The sequence below is a fragment of the Neocloeon triangulifer genome, unplaced genomic scaffold, assembly GCF_031216515.1.
Source record: "Neocloeon triangulifer isolate White Clay Creek 2 clone unplaced genomic scaffold, ASM3121651v1 ptg000015l, whole genome shotgun sequence".
Taxonomy (NCBI): domain Eukaryota; kingdom Metazoa; phylum Arthropoda; class Insecta; order Ephemeroptera; family Baetidae; genus Neocloeon; species Neocloeon triangulifer.
Genome location: NW_026775557.1, coordinates 325120 through 336701, shown reverse-complemented (window position 1 = coordinate 336701; position 11582 = coordinate 325120). Strand labels below are relative to the sequence as shown.

Sequence of the window (11582 nt, the reverse complement as noted above, 5' to 3'; positions counted from 1 at the left end):
CTGATAAAATCCAAATCTAGCTAATTCAGGATTAACCTAATTTAAAAAGACTAAATTTATCCTAATGTATTTTTCGTATTTTTAATTAACAAAATCTGCTTGTGTATTAAGTAATTTAATTTCGCTGCCTAGAAACAGGGGCACGCAGACGTAATGTGATCATGAAGATAATCGTCTTGACCCCAGACAATCGCGAGCATTTGCGAGGCAGTGACCTCTTGGCCACGTGCACATGTCTGCCGAAAATGGTAGGGGGCGAGAAGTTAGTATAAAAAGCCTGGCCTGAGCCACAATCGTCCTCGTTCTTCACCGAACCGGCAAGTAACGACGACATGAAAGCCGTAATCCTTTTGGCGGCAGTGGCCGTGGCCGCTGTCATGGCCGTCCCTGTGGACGAAAAGACTTGTAAGAATATTTTATTACTTTTATCTTCATATACGTTCATTTCATTTCTTGAAATTTCTTTTTTTATTTTTGTTTGCCACAATCCTCAATTCATGTAAATTAACAGCTGAATTGTAAACATTTTACAGCAGGAGATTATTCAAAAAATTAATTCTGTATAAAATATAATTCCAGTTATTTCACGTAAAACTTGTATGCTTAGTTTTGCATATAATAAAATCCAAAGGCAAATTCTACTTTAAACTTTATAAATTGTAAAAATTGCTACATATTCATCAAAATTAGCAATTTATAAAATTTATTAAGCATACAATATTTATATTTAAAAAAAAAAAACTTTTTAAAACTTCATTACAAATATATGAAGCAAAATTATTCATAATTCTAAAAATGATCTTACTAGTTTCTGTTTCTATAGCAATAGCAATAATTCAATGAAATACATAATTAAATTAATTTAAATAATCTCATCAAAAGTCTCACAATATAAACTTTATAGTTTAAATTTAAATTGTGAGACTTGATCAGATTTATTTTTTTAAATAATTTATCATGGCGAATAATTCATTCCAAATTTTTTTAAGGCTATAAAATATCAAGTTCTTTCCTTGGGAAAAATTTAAATCAAAATTCATAATGCTTAAATTATCATTAATTATACTTTTTTTGTCACAACAGATAGGACCCCTGCAACCACCGAGCTGCTGAACGTGCAGAAGAACCTTCTGAAACTGATGTGGCGCGTGCAGGACTACAACACCTACCCTGAGCAGGTCGAGATCGGCAAGAACTACAAGCTTGAGGAGGACATCGAGTCGTACAAGAACAAGGAGTACGTCAAGGACTTCCTGATCGCGTACAAGAAGGGTCTGCTGCCCCGCGGCGACATCTTCTCCGTGTACTACGAGCCCCACCGCAAGCAGATGATCAAGCTGTTCGACCTGTTCTACTTCGCCAAGGACTACGAGACCCTGTACAAGATCGCCTGCTGGGCCCGCGATCGCGTCAACGAGTACATGTTCGTCTACTCCCTCAGCGTCGCCGTCTACCACCGCGCTGATATGCGTGGCGTCGTGCTGCCTCCCTTCTACGAAATCTTCCCCCAGAAGTTCGTCGACAGCGAGGTCGTCTTCAAGGCCTACCACGAGTACATGAACCACAAGAACACCCCTGACTACACCGTCAGCATCCCCGTGTCCAACTACACTGAGTTCTGGTACCAGCACGACCTCGAGCAGCGCATCGCCTACTTCGGTGAGGACCTGGGCATTAGCATGCATAACAAGTTCATGGCCATCGAGTACCCCTTCTGGATGGACGCCAAGAAGTACTCTCTGACCCAGGACCGCAAGGGAGAGCTCTTCTTCTGGATCTACGACCAGCTCCTCGCCCGCTACGAGATGGAACGCATTGCCAACTATCTTCCTGAGACTGAGGCCATCGACTTTGTCGACCCCGTTGTCAAGGTGAGCATAAATGTTATTTCTGTTCTGCGAGTTAATTATTTTTACCTTATTTCTACAGCACGGCTACAACTCTCACGTCAGCTACATGAACGGCGTCGATTTCCCCATCCGTCCCGATAACATGAAGATTGAAGATCTCGAGGACATGACCGTTGAGGATGTGCTTGACTTTGAGCGCAGAATCCGTGACGCTATTGACCTGGGCTACTTCTATGACGTAAGTTTTTTTTCACTTAATAATAATACATTAAAATATTAAATATTCATTTTTATACAAATTATTAATATTCCCCTATTACAGCGTGAGGGCCACAAGATCTCCCTGAAGGACAACAAGGGCATCGACTGGGTTGGTCGCATCATCCAGGGCTACCCTGATGTTCCCACCACCTACTTCGGCAGCTTGGCCACCTATGCCTACACGCTCATCAGCCACATCGTCGATCCTCTGCACTCTCTTGGTGTATGTTTTTAAAATATTGCATTCAGTAGCTAGATTTAATAATGTAAATAATTTTAACTTTAGTCTGCTCCTGGTCTGCTTGAGCACAGCGAAACCGCCACCCGTGACCCCGCTTTCTACTCCGTGCAGAAGACCCTGAACAAGCTCTTCATCAAGTTCAAGGAGCACCTCACCCCCTACAAGCGCGAGGAGCTCGTCTTCCCCGGTGTCAAGGTCGAGAATCTTGAGGTCGACAAACTGGTCACCTACTTCGAGGACTTTGAGTTTGACCTGTACTCCGTCTTCGCCGGCACTTACGAGTCCGACAAGAACGTCAACATCAAGTACCGCACTCCCCGTCTCAACCACAAGACCTTCAACTACAAGTTCGACGTCACCTCCGACAAGGAGCAGGACGCCATTGTCCGCATCTTCCTCGGACCCAAGTACGACGTCTACGGCAAGGAGCTCTCCCTCAACGAGAAGCGCGTCAAGATGATCGAAATGGACAAGTTCAAGGTTTCCCGTAAGTCAACTTTCCGTTTAATTTTTTTGTTTTTAAAATCAAATTATAGGCAATATTTTTTTTTCATCTCAAATTTTATCATTTCAGTGACTTTCGGCAAGAACGTCGTCACCCGCAGCTCCCAGGACGCTTTCCTGACCACCAAGGATGAGCTCACCACCAAGCAGATCATCCAGAAGGTTGAGGAGGCCCTCGCTGGCACCACCACCCTCTACAAGGAAGAGGTGATTATATTGGAAAATTAATTTTAAAACTTTTTATTGACTCGATTTGAATTCCAGTCCTACCACTGCGGCTTCCCTGAGCGTCTCCTGCTGCCCAAGGGCCGCAAGGGAGGTATGCCCTTCTCTCTGTTCGTCATGGTCACCCCGTACGAGACCACCGCCTCCGAGACCAAGACCTTCAGCCTGGGCTACTGCAGCTCCTACGACCGCGTCTACCCCGACGTCAAGCCCTTCGGCTACCCCTTCGACCGCAAGATCAGCGAGTACGACTTCAACACCCCCAACATGTACTTCAAGGACGTCATCATCTTCCACAAGACCATCGAAGAGATCAACCGCCCTTAAGAAGGAGTTTCGAAACTTTCCACCACCATCAACTACACCCCAGACTGACAAAAACATCGTCTCACTTTTTATGCTGCTAATTTACACGACCTTAGCGCAATGTTAAATGGACTTTTGCAATAGACATCTGTTTTAAACAGATTTCATTTGATTTTTGTACAAAACGAAATAACATTAAAGAGCTGCAAGTAAAAGAAAATTATTCTTTTTTAATTCTCATGAAAACCTAAACTTAATTGCAATTATGATTATTGGTGTACCACAAGGCAATCTCTACCTATAACAAGATACATCATCCAAATATTCAAAATTATAAATGAAAACTACAAACAAAATTTGATTTAGAAAAAAAAATATACTGTGCATACATTTTCTTGAAAAATTTACAAAAAAAAAAAAAAGTCAATATTACTTTATTTTAATTATAATTTCTTAATTTTTAATTATGTAACATATTCCACTAAAGCAAATTAAGGTTGCTTTTTTTCAATTTTTTTCATAATTCGCATAATAAAAAAGAAATAATGCAATTGCCAAACTTTTAATTATTTGTGTAGAATAATTATAGAAAGAAAATTAAATTTTAAGTAACAAGGTTATCAACAACCATTACCCCATACTATTCATAAAAAAATTACTGCTGTTATTAAAGTAAAATAAGTAGCATCAGAGTCAAAAGTGGTAAATTTATTATAATTGCAAAAATTAATATATAATACTTTGAGTTTCACATCAAATTTAGCTTGACTTAACACATCAAAATCAAATGCAATACCAATGGCCCAACAAAAAAAAAATATGTAAATTATGACGCTTAAAATAAGATATATATTTTTTAAATTTTTTTTATATTTAGAAAGTCTGTTTGGTATTACAATGTTGCCTTCAAAATTAAGTTTGTTGTATGTATTTTTACTTACAATTAGTTTTCAATTGATGATTTTTAATGCACCCATTCAATGCATTGAAAAATATTTATCCAGCATGCATAATATCTTATTTAGATACTTGGAAACAAAAAGTTAAATCAATCAAGTTTCAATTTCGCTAACTACTCATTTTCTTACAAATAATGTCACCAAATTTCATAATTGGATTGGAAAAAATACAAGTTTGTAAAATGTGATGTTGATGAAACTTTTGGCCAGCGACCTTTTTGAAGGTCAATTCACCATGGATAAGAGAGTTATTTTTATTTTACACATCCTTGGCAACAGCACAATAGTGGAGGAGTTATCTCTCAAAAGTCACTGCCTCATTTTTATTTAAAAACTAAATGGCCAGCTCGTAAACAATATCCAAGCTGTGAACAACACGGACGCAGTGCCCCAAGTAGTGCAGAGTCAATCGGTCACAAGAAAGTGCGAAAAGTAACTATTATGAATAATTCCTACTAAAATTACATAAAAAATTTTTCTAAGAGAGTCACAAATATTTGAAACATTTAGTGTTTTCATGGTGATTTGAATTTAAAATGGGCTTTTCCTTGCAGCCATAATTCATGAGCAGTGAAATAATTATTACAAAATTAGTGCAAAAATCTTTTACTTTCAAATTAACAATTTTTTGAGGGATATTATTTTTTAAATTTAAATTTACACAAAACCACTTCCAATACCAAATTTGACAATTTAATTCAAACTTTTTTCAATTGAACTCTCAAATTTTGTGTTGAAAATTGTTTTATGTAAAATTTTACAAATTTTAACTTCAAAAATAATTTTCCACACAACAATCTTTAATTTGAAAGACAAATATTTTTGAAAGAGATTATTGCACTAATTCTTGTCATGTAGAGCAGGATATTGTTTTTTTTTTTTTTTTTTTTTTTTTTTCAAAAAAACAAAATCCATCGAGGAAAATACTTAATATTCTAATCACTACAAATGAACCCTTGATCGTGAAATTCTACCACAAAATTTAGTGTTCTCGACTACCATTCTCACGTCCTTGGCCATCTGCTTTGTGGCCGTTGCTGGCAGTGTGATTACTACCCCTGGCAAGTGTCCAAACGTCACGGTCGAGCAAAACTTTAGTTTTCAAAAGGTAAGGAAACTAAAATTAATCTTTCTTTAAAAATACTGATAAAAATTATATATTTTTGAAAAATAAAATATATAGATATATATTAATTTTCCATTATTGGTAGATTTTTTATGGAAATAATTTGTACACAGTTCCTTGGGCGTTGGTACTGCCATGGTGGCTCTTGCATAACCCATGAATATACAGACAATAAAAATGGCACTTTAGGATTCACAGAGTAAGTTCAAATCAGACTTTGTTATTTCCACTCGCTGATTGACGTTTAAAATTATTTTTTATTTAATAAAATACATCATGTTACCATCCCAACCATAGGATATGAATAAAGAATTTAATAATTTTTTAATCTTCTCGCTTGCAGGACAACTAAGCAGGGTACCACAGTAGGCACTCTGAGCCGCGCCACTGAAGTTGGTGATGGCAAACTTCTGCTCATCTTTCCTGACATATTGGATTGTGAGTTGAAAAACGACACCCATTAATCATTATTTTATTTATAAAAACTGCAAAAAAGTCCCCAGGGAATACTACATTTTGGCAACCGATTATGATCAATTTGCCGTCGGTTGGTCTTGCGTGGTTGACGGTTCCAAAAATTACCGTAAGAAAAATATTTAAAACATTGATTGTCCAATTATGTAAGTAAATCAATGTTGGCAGAGTCTTCCGAGATCTTCACCCGCGAGCGCAACCCCAGTGCTGCCGTGTTGGCCTCTGCCAACGCTGTCATTGACCGCAGTGGCATCGCTAAGGATTAGTTTCGATTATTATGGTCTGAACAAAATTATCTGAAAAACAGCAACAGGTGTCAAGCAGCTTTTCTGTTACATCGATTTTTCCAATAAAAAAATCTTTCCAGCCCATATATAATTATTATTGCCTAAAATAGATTTTATTTAATCTATCCCCAGAGACCTTATCGAAACCAGAAACTTATAATTTGCCCGGGCTATGAAATTGTTTTCGGACCAAAAAGGAAAAAGGTATAAATAAAAGTGTCTTTTCTGAATTACCCCACATGTTTACGTATGTAATGTGCCTTTTTCAGAGAAACATGGAGGGAAAATGACAGTAAAATAGCTCAAATATACTTAAATATTATATAATTATAATTCATGTAAAACACAGTTATCAAAGATAAAATTGACAACCAAACAAAAAGTACGATTTTGTATTATAAATAATGTAAATATGTATGTACTCTAAAAATATAAATGTAAGAAAACAGTTAAAAAAAACGTTTAATACGTCAATATCAGGTATAAAAATTATCATTAATTCTTACCTGTCATTTCCTTTGAGCGGCAAAAAGGGCAATAAAATTGCAAATTAGATCGTCGACTGCGGTTTCTGCAGCATTTTAGGAGTCAGTCCTGGAGCTCACACCACGCTGGAATCGCTGGATGAGCCGGTTCCGGGACACGTTTTTACCAATAATTCATACTTCATAATTATAGTCCAATGTCTAGAAACCAATTTGAATCGAAGACACTTGACACAGATCGCCAAAAAACACTAAAACTGAACTCTCTGCCAAGATCAACTTTAGTTCTATGTCACAACAACAGCCACCACCGCTCAATCACTCACAAAACTAAATCAAAACAAATAACTCCCACTCCGCCTATCAGCGCTCCCTCCATATGCACCCCCCCTTGGCACCCCCAAACCGCATAGGCGCATAATCTATTCCTGATTCCTGCTGCTGGGAAAGGCATCTCACATTTTATGCTGCTAATTTACAGGACCTTATAGCGCAATGTTAAAATAAATGGAATTCTTGCACAGATACAAAAATGAAGCATCTTTTAAAAAAAAGATAAGTAATAATATGAACTCAATTTTTTTTTAAGAATAATAGTAAATGAAATTTATAAAATCTATTTTTTGCTTGTATAAAAAAATTTTAAATTTTAACTGAAGAAATGTAATATTTTTTACACTGTATATTTTAAATTATTGGCAAATTACTCAAGGTATTTTCTGCTGAAAAGCAAACATCATATTTAAGTAATGACTGATTTGAAACTTTTAATGCATAGGTATTTCATTAATTAACAAACTGTCCAACATTAAAACCCCTTGACAAGAGTAATTGGCAGGTTCAGAGTAAGAAAGAGACATAATTAGTAAATTCTTTCGTAAAACAACAGGTACGCTTGTTGCTCAAGAACTTTCTTCTCTGCCACTTCATTAACGAAAGAATCACTTGCGTAGTACCACTTTCCAGGTGGGGGTTCAGGGATCACATCTTCAGAGAAATCTTCGTCATTTAAACTCGCAGTAGGCTCATTTGACAACATAAATCGTTGACGGAAATCATCAAGAGTAGGTGGTTTTTGGGACTGAAAGATAAAAAAAAAATGAATTTGCTGATTTAGATCTGGAATTATAAATGGCTACCTTGACATAAGCAACATAGTGGCCTCCACTCAGCATTCCATGGTGCACTACAACTCCATACAGAGAGTAGAGCAGCTTTGTCTGTTTCTTTCTCACTGTAGGGAGTTCCTATGATGTACAAGTTCCACTTTATTAATCAGCAAAACCTATGAAAACAAAGCTTACCAGACACTTGACTGAACAGATTGAGGCCAAGTCCAAGATCAAAGGAAAACTGACAGCTTTGGAAACTTTCCTAAACCTGGACCCGCACACCTCAAAGCGCTTCAAATGCAACGTAAGGATGGCGGGAGGAGCACTCATCAGGAGCTGTTTTGTAAAATTGGTGCACACCATTTTACCTAAAGTGAGCAATTATTAATATTAGTTGTTTCAATTGTGCTCTTATTTTACCGTCTGCAGACTTTCCCGCCCTTTTGGTACAAGTTTCACAGCCGACTTTGTTATTTCCAGTGAGAAGTTCAATGGCAACAAACTGGTTGAGACAAGTGGTCAGAGAAGTCTCTCCAGACGGATCGCACACTGTTATCCTGGGCACAATGGTTGTGCTCCACTTGAAGTTTTCATCTTCCCGAAAAGCATTATCCTCCACTGGGCTTTCACATTTTTCATCTTTTTCCTCGTCCCCTTGCTCTTCTGCATCATTTTTGTTTTCCTATAGAGTTTTTACATAAAAAAAATATTATTACATAAATCTCTCTAGAATAAAAAAATTAGCTTACTGATATAGAAAGTTGTTCAACGTCTTCCAATATTTTATCATCCTTTGATGACAAATCGCCATTCACGCCATTGACCAACTTTTCCTCACTATCTGCGTTTTCCTTTCCATCGTCTTCCTTCTCGTCTCCAGACTCGTCCTCGTCGTTGCCATTCAAACCGTCGTCTGAATCGTCCTTCTGACCGTCCAAATTGCTCATCGAATCTGTCTCGACAGACTTGCCCTGACTCTCATTATCTTCAACGTCAGCATCTCCAACCTCTAAATCAGTATTTGACTTTGCAGAACCCTTTGCCTTCTTTTTGTTCCCTTTCCTGCTAGCTTTCCGCGCCTTCTTTTGCTGATGCTTGCTGGGAGCGTCGGAACTATCTGCGGCATTCTTGCTCAGATTCCGGGCCAAAGGAGGCGCCTGTCTTTGACTCACAACAGGCAAACTGATGTCTAGGAAGGTTTCAGGAACGCACGAAGTGGTGTTACACTCTTGGCACTGCAGGATGGAAATCAGTTGGCCTTGGAACAGGTGGTCAGGCCGCAGATACCTTTTGCTGGCCAAGTTACTGTAAATTTTGCCCATGTACTTTTTCTCTTCTTCTACACTTGCCGGATCCTCCTTTCTGGACACTCCGATAGCATCCAAAATTTTGCCTTGATACCTCTGAAATTTAAACACAAATCAATTATTTTTTTAAATGAGACCATTCTTTAATTTAATATTTTTGACATTACCCAAGCAAAATAAACCAAAATAAAAATACAAAAAATTAAAACATTAAATACCCTCAGCTCCTCAGAACGAACGCTTTCCATCAGAGTCCGAAGTAATTCGTGAGAGTCTTCTTGGTCACCGGTGCCGGCTAGATGGGGTGCTCGTTGGTTTAAGGCATTCAATAATGACTTTGGGTTCACAGTCTGCACATGGTTTGGCTCTTGGAGTTGTTCAATCGTCCTGGCCAACTCTTTAGTAACAAAACCAGGAGGCTCCAGAGTACCTTCTAGAGGTGGCTGTAAAATATCATTAATTTAATTTAAAACTGAAGATAAAATAATTTATTAAATGCTAGAAATTTAATATAATTGATATTATATGACCATTTCATCAATTATTTATTTAATATAGGATCAACCTATTTTTATTAATTATTTTAAATTTGCCATGTAGATAATACAAAATTGTGTTCCTCACCAATGCTGGAAAATCCTTGTCGCTTGGGAATCCTGGCAAACTGAACTTCTCCCCTTCTTGCGAGTCTTCGAGCAAATTTCGTAAACCCGGTGTCTGCGCCAAACATTGGACCACAGAGTTGAAAAAGCAAGTGTTCCCAAGGTTAACAAGACCCTGAAAAAAATTGGTAAATACTGAAACATAAAATTTAAGAATATTCTACCTTGACTTTGGGAAATTGAGTGGAGGGAATTTGAACCTTGGTGACCAGGTTCTGCTGCCCCGACGGCTTGTCTTCCAAAACTCCATTGGTTAGTCCAGAAGTACCATTTAATTTTGGCTCTGAAGTATCACACGACTCTGATTCCACGTCGCCTGAAGAATTTCCAGGAATCGTGGGCCGGAAATGCTTTCTCAGAAAATCAGTAGCTTGCTGTAGACTTTTGGTGCAGTTTGAGTCGATCTCCTCCTTGCATTTGCAACACCTGATATAAAATAATAATAATAATTTTCCTCACATGACTAATCACTGCAAATTACCAAACCGTCCACTTTTCAACATTAACAGCAACGGTGTGAGGATCAGAACGAGGGTTAGTGAAGTGCTTGGTAATGTGCGAGTCGTTGTTCGAAGGAGAGCCACAGGCCAATGAACCACATCTTAGACAAATCCACAGTTCTTCGTCCTTTTATTTGTAGAAAGGGAAAAAATCAATCAAGTGCATAGAAAAATTAAGATAATTAAAAAATAAATTGAAGAAAAATGCAAACCTCCACTACTGCTACACTGCTTGTCTTGCACTCTTTGCAGCTATGGATGTCATTCTGTGCTTGGGCAGCAGGTGACCTCCTTTCTAATGCTCTATTAGGATTCCTTGGCGAATTAATTTTGAAGTTGGCTCCCTGGAACTGCTTCCGCAGTAGGTTAATCACAATGCCTTTGCTAACATGGGCGCATCCTTTGCTTGCTGTCAAAAATAATAATGCATAACAATAAATATTTAATTTTGTGAAAGCAATTCCTAAAGTGTACAAAATAAGCTTATTTAATTTACATTTCATACCTGACTGTGACTCTTCTTCCGAAGATTCCGTTGATTCTGATGAATCTATCCGTTTTTTAGTCATGGTTATCTGATATTGATTATATGAAGTTGTAGCACGCACTGGGAAGACCTTCGAAAAGCATTTTGTTACAAATCGGAGTAAGTATAAATATAGGATAATTTTTTACTTAAAACTGAATACGGCGAGCAAGGATTTTCTTAGGTTCGATCGAACGGTGGTCACGAAGCTGAAGGCAAGGATGAAAATCCACGAATTACAAGAAGTACGACTTTGACACTAGGCTGTTCTAAACACATGGGTGGAAATAGTGCTGCTGGCCTAAATAATCAGAGAAGCACAAATTGTGGCGTGTTTGACGCTAGATTCAGACTCCATTTGATGAAAAATACCAAGTAACTGAACTCACTTGATACGAATTTCGAAATAACAGCTGAGATACTTTGTTTTGATAGAGAAAAATCAAGAATATTATCTCGGCAGCATGTCCAGGAACGTCCGACTACGCAAACACGCTGAAAACGAGTTCGTACGTCTGCCAAGTGGATTATAGAGGGGGCGGGGCGCAGAACTAAAATTGTCGCAAAAATACCGCGTTTTATTTAAATGTATACAGTAATGAGAAAAATTCTCAGCTCACAAATTTAATACATACAACAGTTATGAATTAATCGTAATGAATGAAGAATGAATTCATACTGATTTGTCTTTAAAATATTTCTGTTATATATAATTTTTAAACAAGAAATGTCTGTATAAAATTAAAATAACCCAGGT

At 37.5% G+C, this 11582-nt stretch overlaps 4 protein-coding genes across 7 annotated transcripts in view; 2 read left to right on the top strand and 2 right to left on the bottom strand.

The window, feature by feature from the left end:
• The window catches only part of LOC132202746 (DDB1- and CUL4-associated factor 11), a 41902-nt gene extending 34960 nt beyond the window's left edge, over window positions 1-6942 (bottom strand). The window contains exon 1 of the mRNA XM_059629895.1: window positions 6740-6942. The gene's annotated coding sequence lies outside the window, so the exon portion shown is untranslated. The remainder of the gene's footprint in view (window positions 1-6739) is intronic.
• Window positions 244-3607, top strand: LOC132202745 (allergen Cr-PI-like). The gene is made up of 7 exons (XM_059629892.1): window positions 244-405; window positions 1084-1871; window positions 1930-2088; window positions 2173-2334; window positions 2398-2839; window positions 2927-3063; window positions 3121-3607. The coding sequence occupies exons 1-7, from the start codon at window positions 333-335 to the stop codon at window positions 3406-3408; spliced, it is 2049 nt and encodes a 682-aa protein (XP_059485875.1). The 5' UTR covers window positions 244-332; the 3' UTR covers window positions 3409-3607.
• On the top strand, window positions 4617-6334 carry LOC132202504 (lazarillo protein-like). 2 transcript variants are annotated; one of them, XM_059629458.1, is made up of 6 exons: window positions 4617-4778; window positions 5333-5454; window positions 5586-5671; window positions 5816-5910; window positions 5969-6055; window positions 6115-6334. In XM_059629458.1, coding segments are annotated over exons 1-6 (489 nt in total). In that variant the 5' UTR covers window positions 4617-4777; the 3' UTR covers window positions 6213-6334. The 2 variants fall into 2 exon arrangements, with proteins under 2 accessions (XP_059485441.1, XP_059485442.1); XM_059629459.1 differs by having other exon boundaries at window positions 4618-4769.
• A 502-nt stretch (window positions 6943-7444) lies between the features above and the next one.
• Window positions 7445-11371, bottom strand: LOC132202647 (ubiquitin carboxyl-terminal hydrolase 16). Of its 3 annotated transcripts, none has more exons than XM_059629680.1 (13): window positions 11215-11371; window positions 10975-11126; window positions 10805-10916; window positions 10512-10708; window positions 10281-10426; window positions 9964-10225; window positions 9762-9914; window positions 9356-9580; window positions 8580-9233; window positions 8251-8512; window positions 8023-8198; window positions 7858-7965; window positions 7445-7799 (listed from the first exon to the last, which is right to left on the bottom strand). In XM_059629680.1, the coding sequence occupies exons 3-13, from the start codon at window positions 10866-10868 to the stop codon at window positions 7581-7583; spliced, it is 2466 nt and encodes an 821-aa protein (XP_059485663.1). In that variant the 5' UTR covers window positions 10869-10916; window positions 10975-11126; window positions 11215-11371; the 3' UTR covers window positions 7445-7580. The 3 variants fall into 3 exon arrangements, with proteins under 3 accessions (XP_059485663.1, XP_059485665.1, XP_059485666.1); XM_059629682.1 differs by having other exon boundaries at window positions 10975-11166; window positions 11215-11365; XM_059629683.1 differs by having other exon boundaries at window positions 10975-11359.
• Between the last annotated feature and the right edge of the window lie 211 nt (window positions 11372-11582).

Coding starts and splice junctions, on each gene's coding strand:
- LOC132202745 (XM_059629892.1), top strand. CDS start 333: ATGAAAGCCGTAATCCTTTTGGCGGCAGTGGCCGTGGCCGCTGTCATG. Junction 2,089..2,172: donor ACCTGGGCTACTTCTATGAC/GTAAGTTTTTTT, acceptor CCCCTATTACAG/CGTGAGGGCCACAAGATCTC. Junction 2,335..2,397: donor ATCCTCTGCACTCTCTTGGT/GTATGTTTTTAA, acceptor TTTTAACTTTAG/TCTGCTCCTGGTCTGCTTGA.
- LOC132202504 (XM_059629458.1), top strand. Junction 5,672..5,815: donor GGCACTTTAGGATTCACAGA/GTAAGTTCAAAT, acceptor TCTCGCTTGCAG/GACAACTAAGCAGGGTACCA. Junction 6,056..6,114: donor TGACGGTTCCAAAAATTACC/GTAAGAAAAATA, acceptor CAATGTTGGCAG/AGTCTTCCGAGATCTTCACC.
- LOC132202647 (XM_059629680.1), bottom strand. CDS start 10,868: ATGACTAAAAAACGGATAGATTCATCAGAATCAACGGAATCTTCGGAA. Junction 9,581..9,761: donor ACAAGGATTTTCCAGCATTG/GTGAGGAACACA, acceptor GATATTTTACAG/CCACCTCTAGAAGGTACTCT. Junction 7,966..8,022: donor TCTGTTCAGTCAAGTGTCTG/GTAAGCTTTGTT, acceptor TGTACATCATAG/GAACTCCCTACAGTGAGAAA.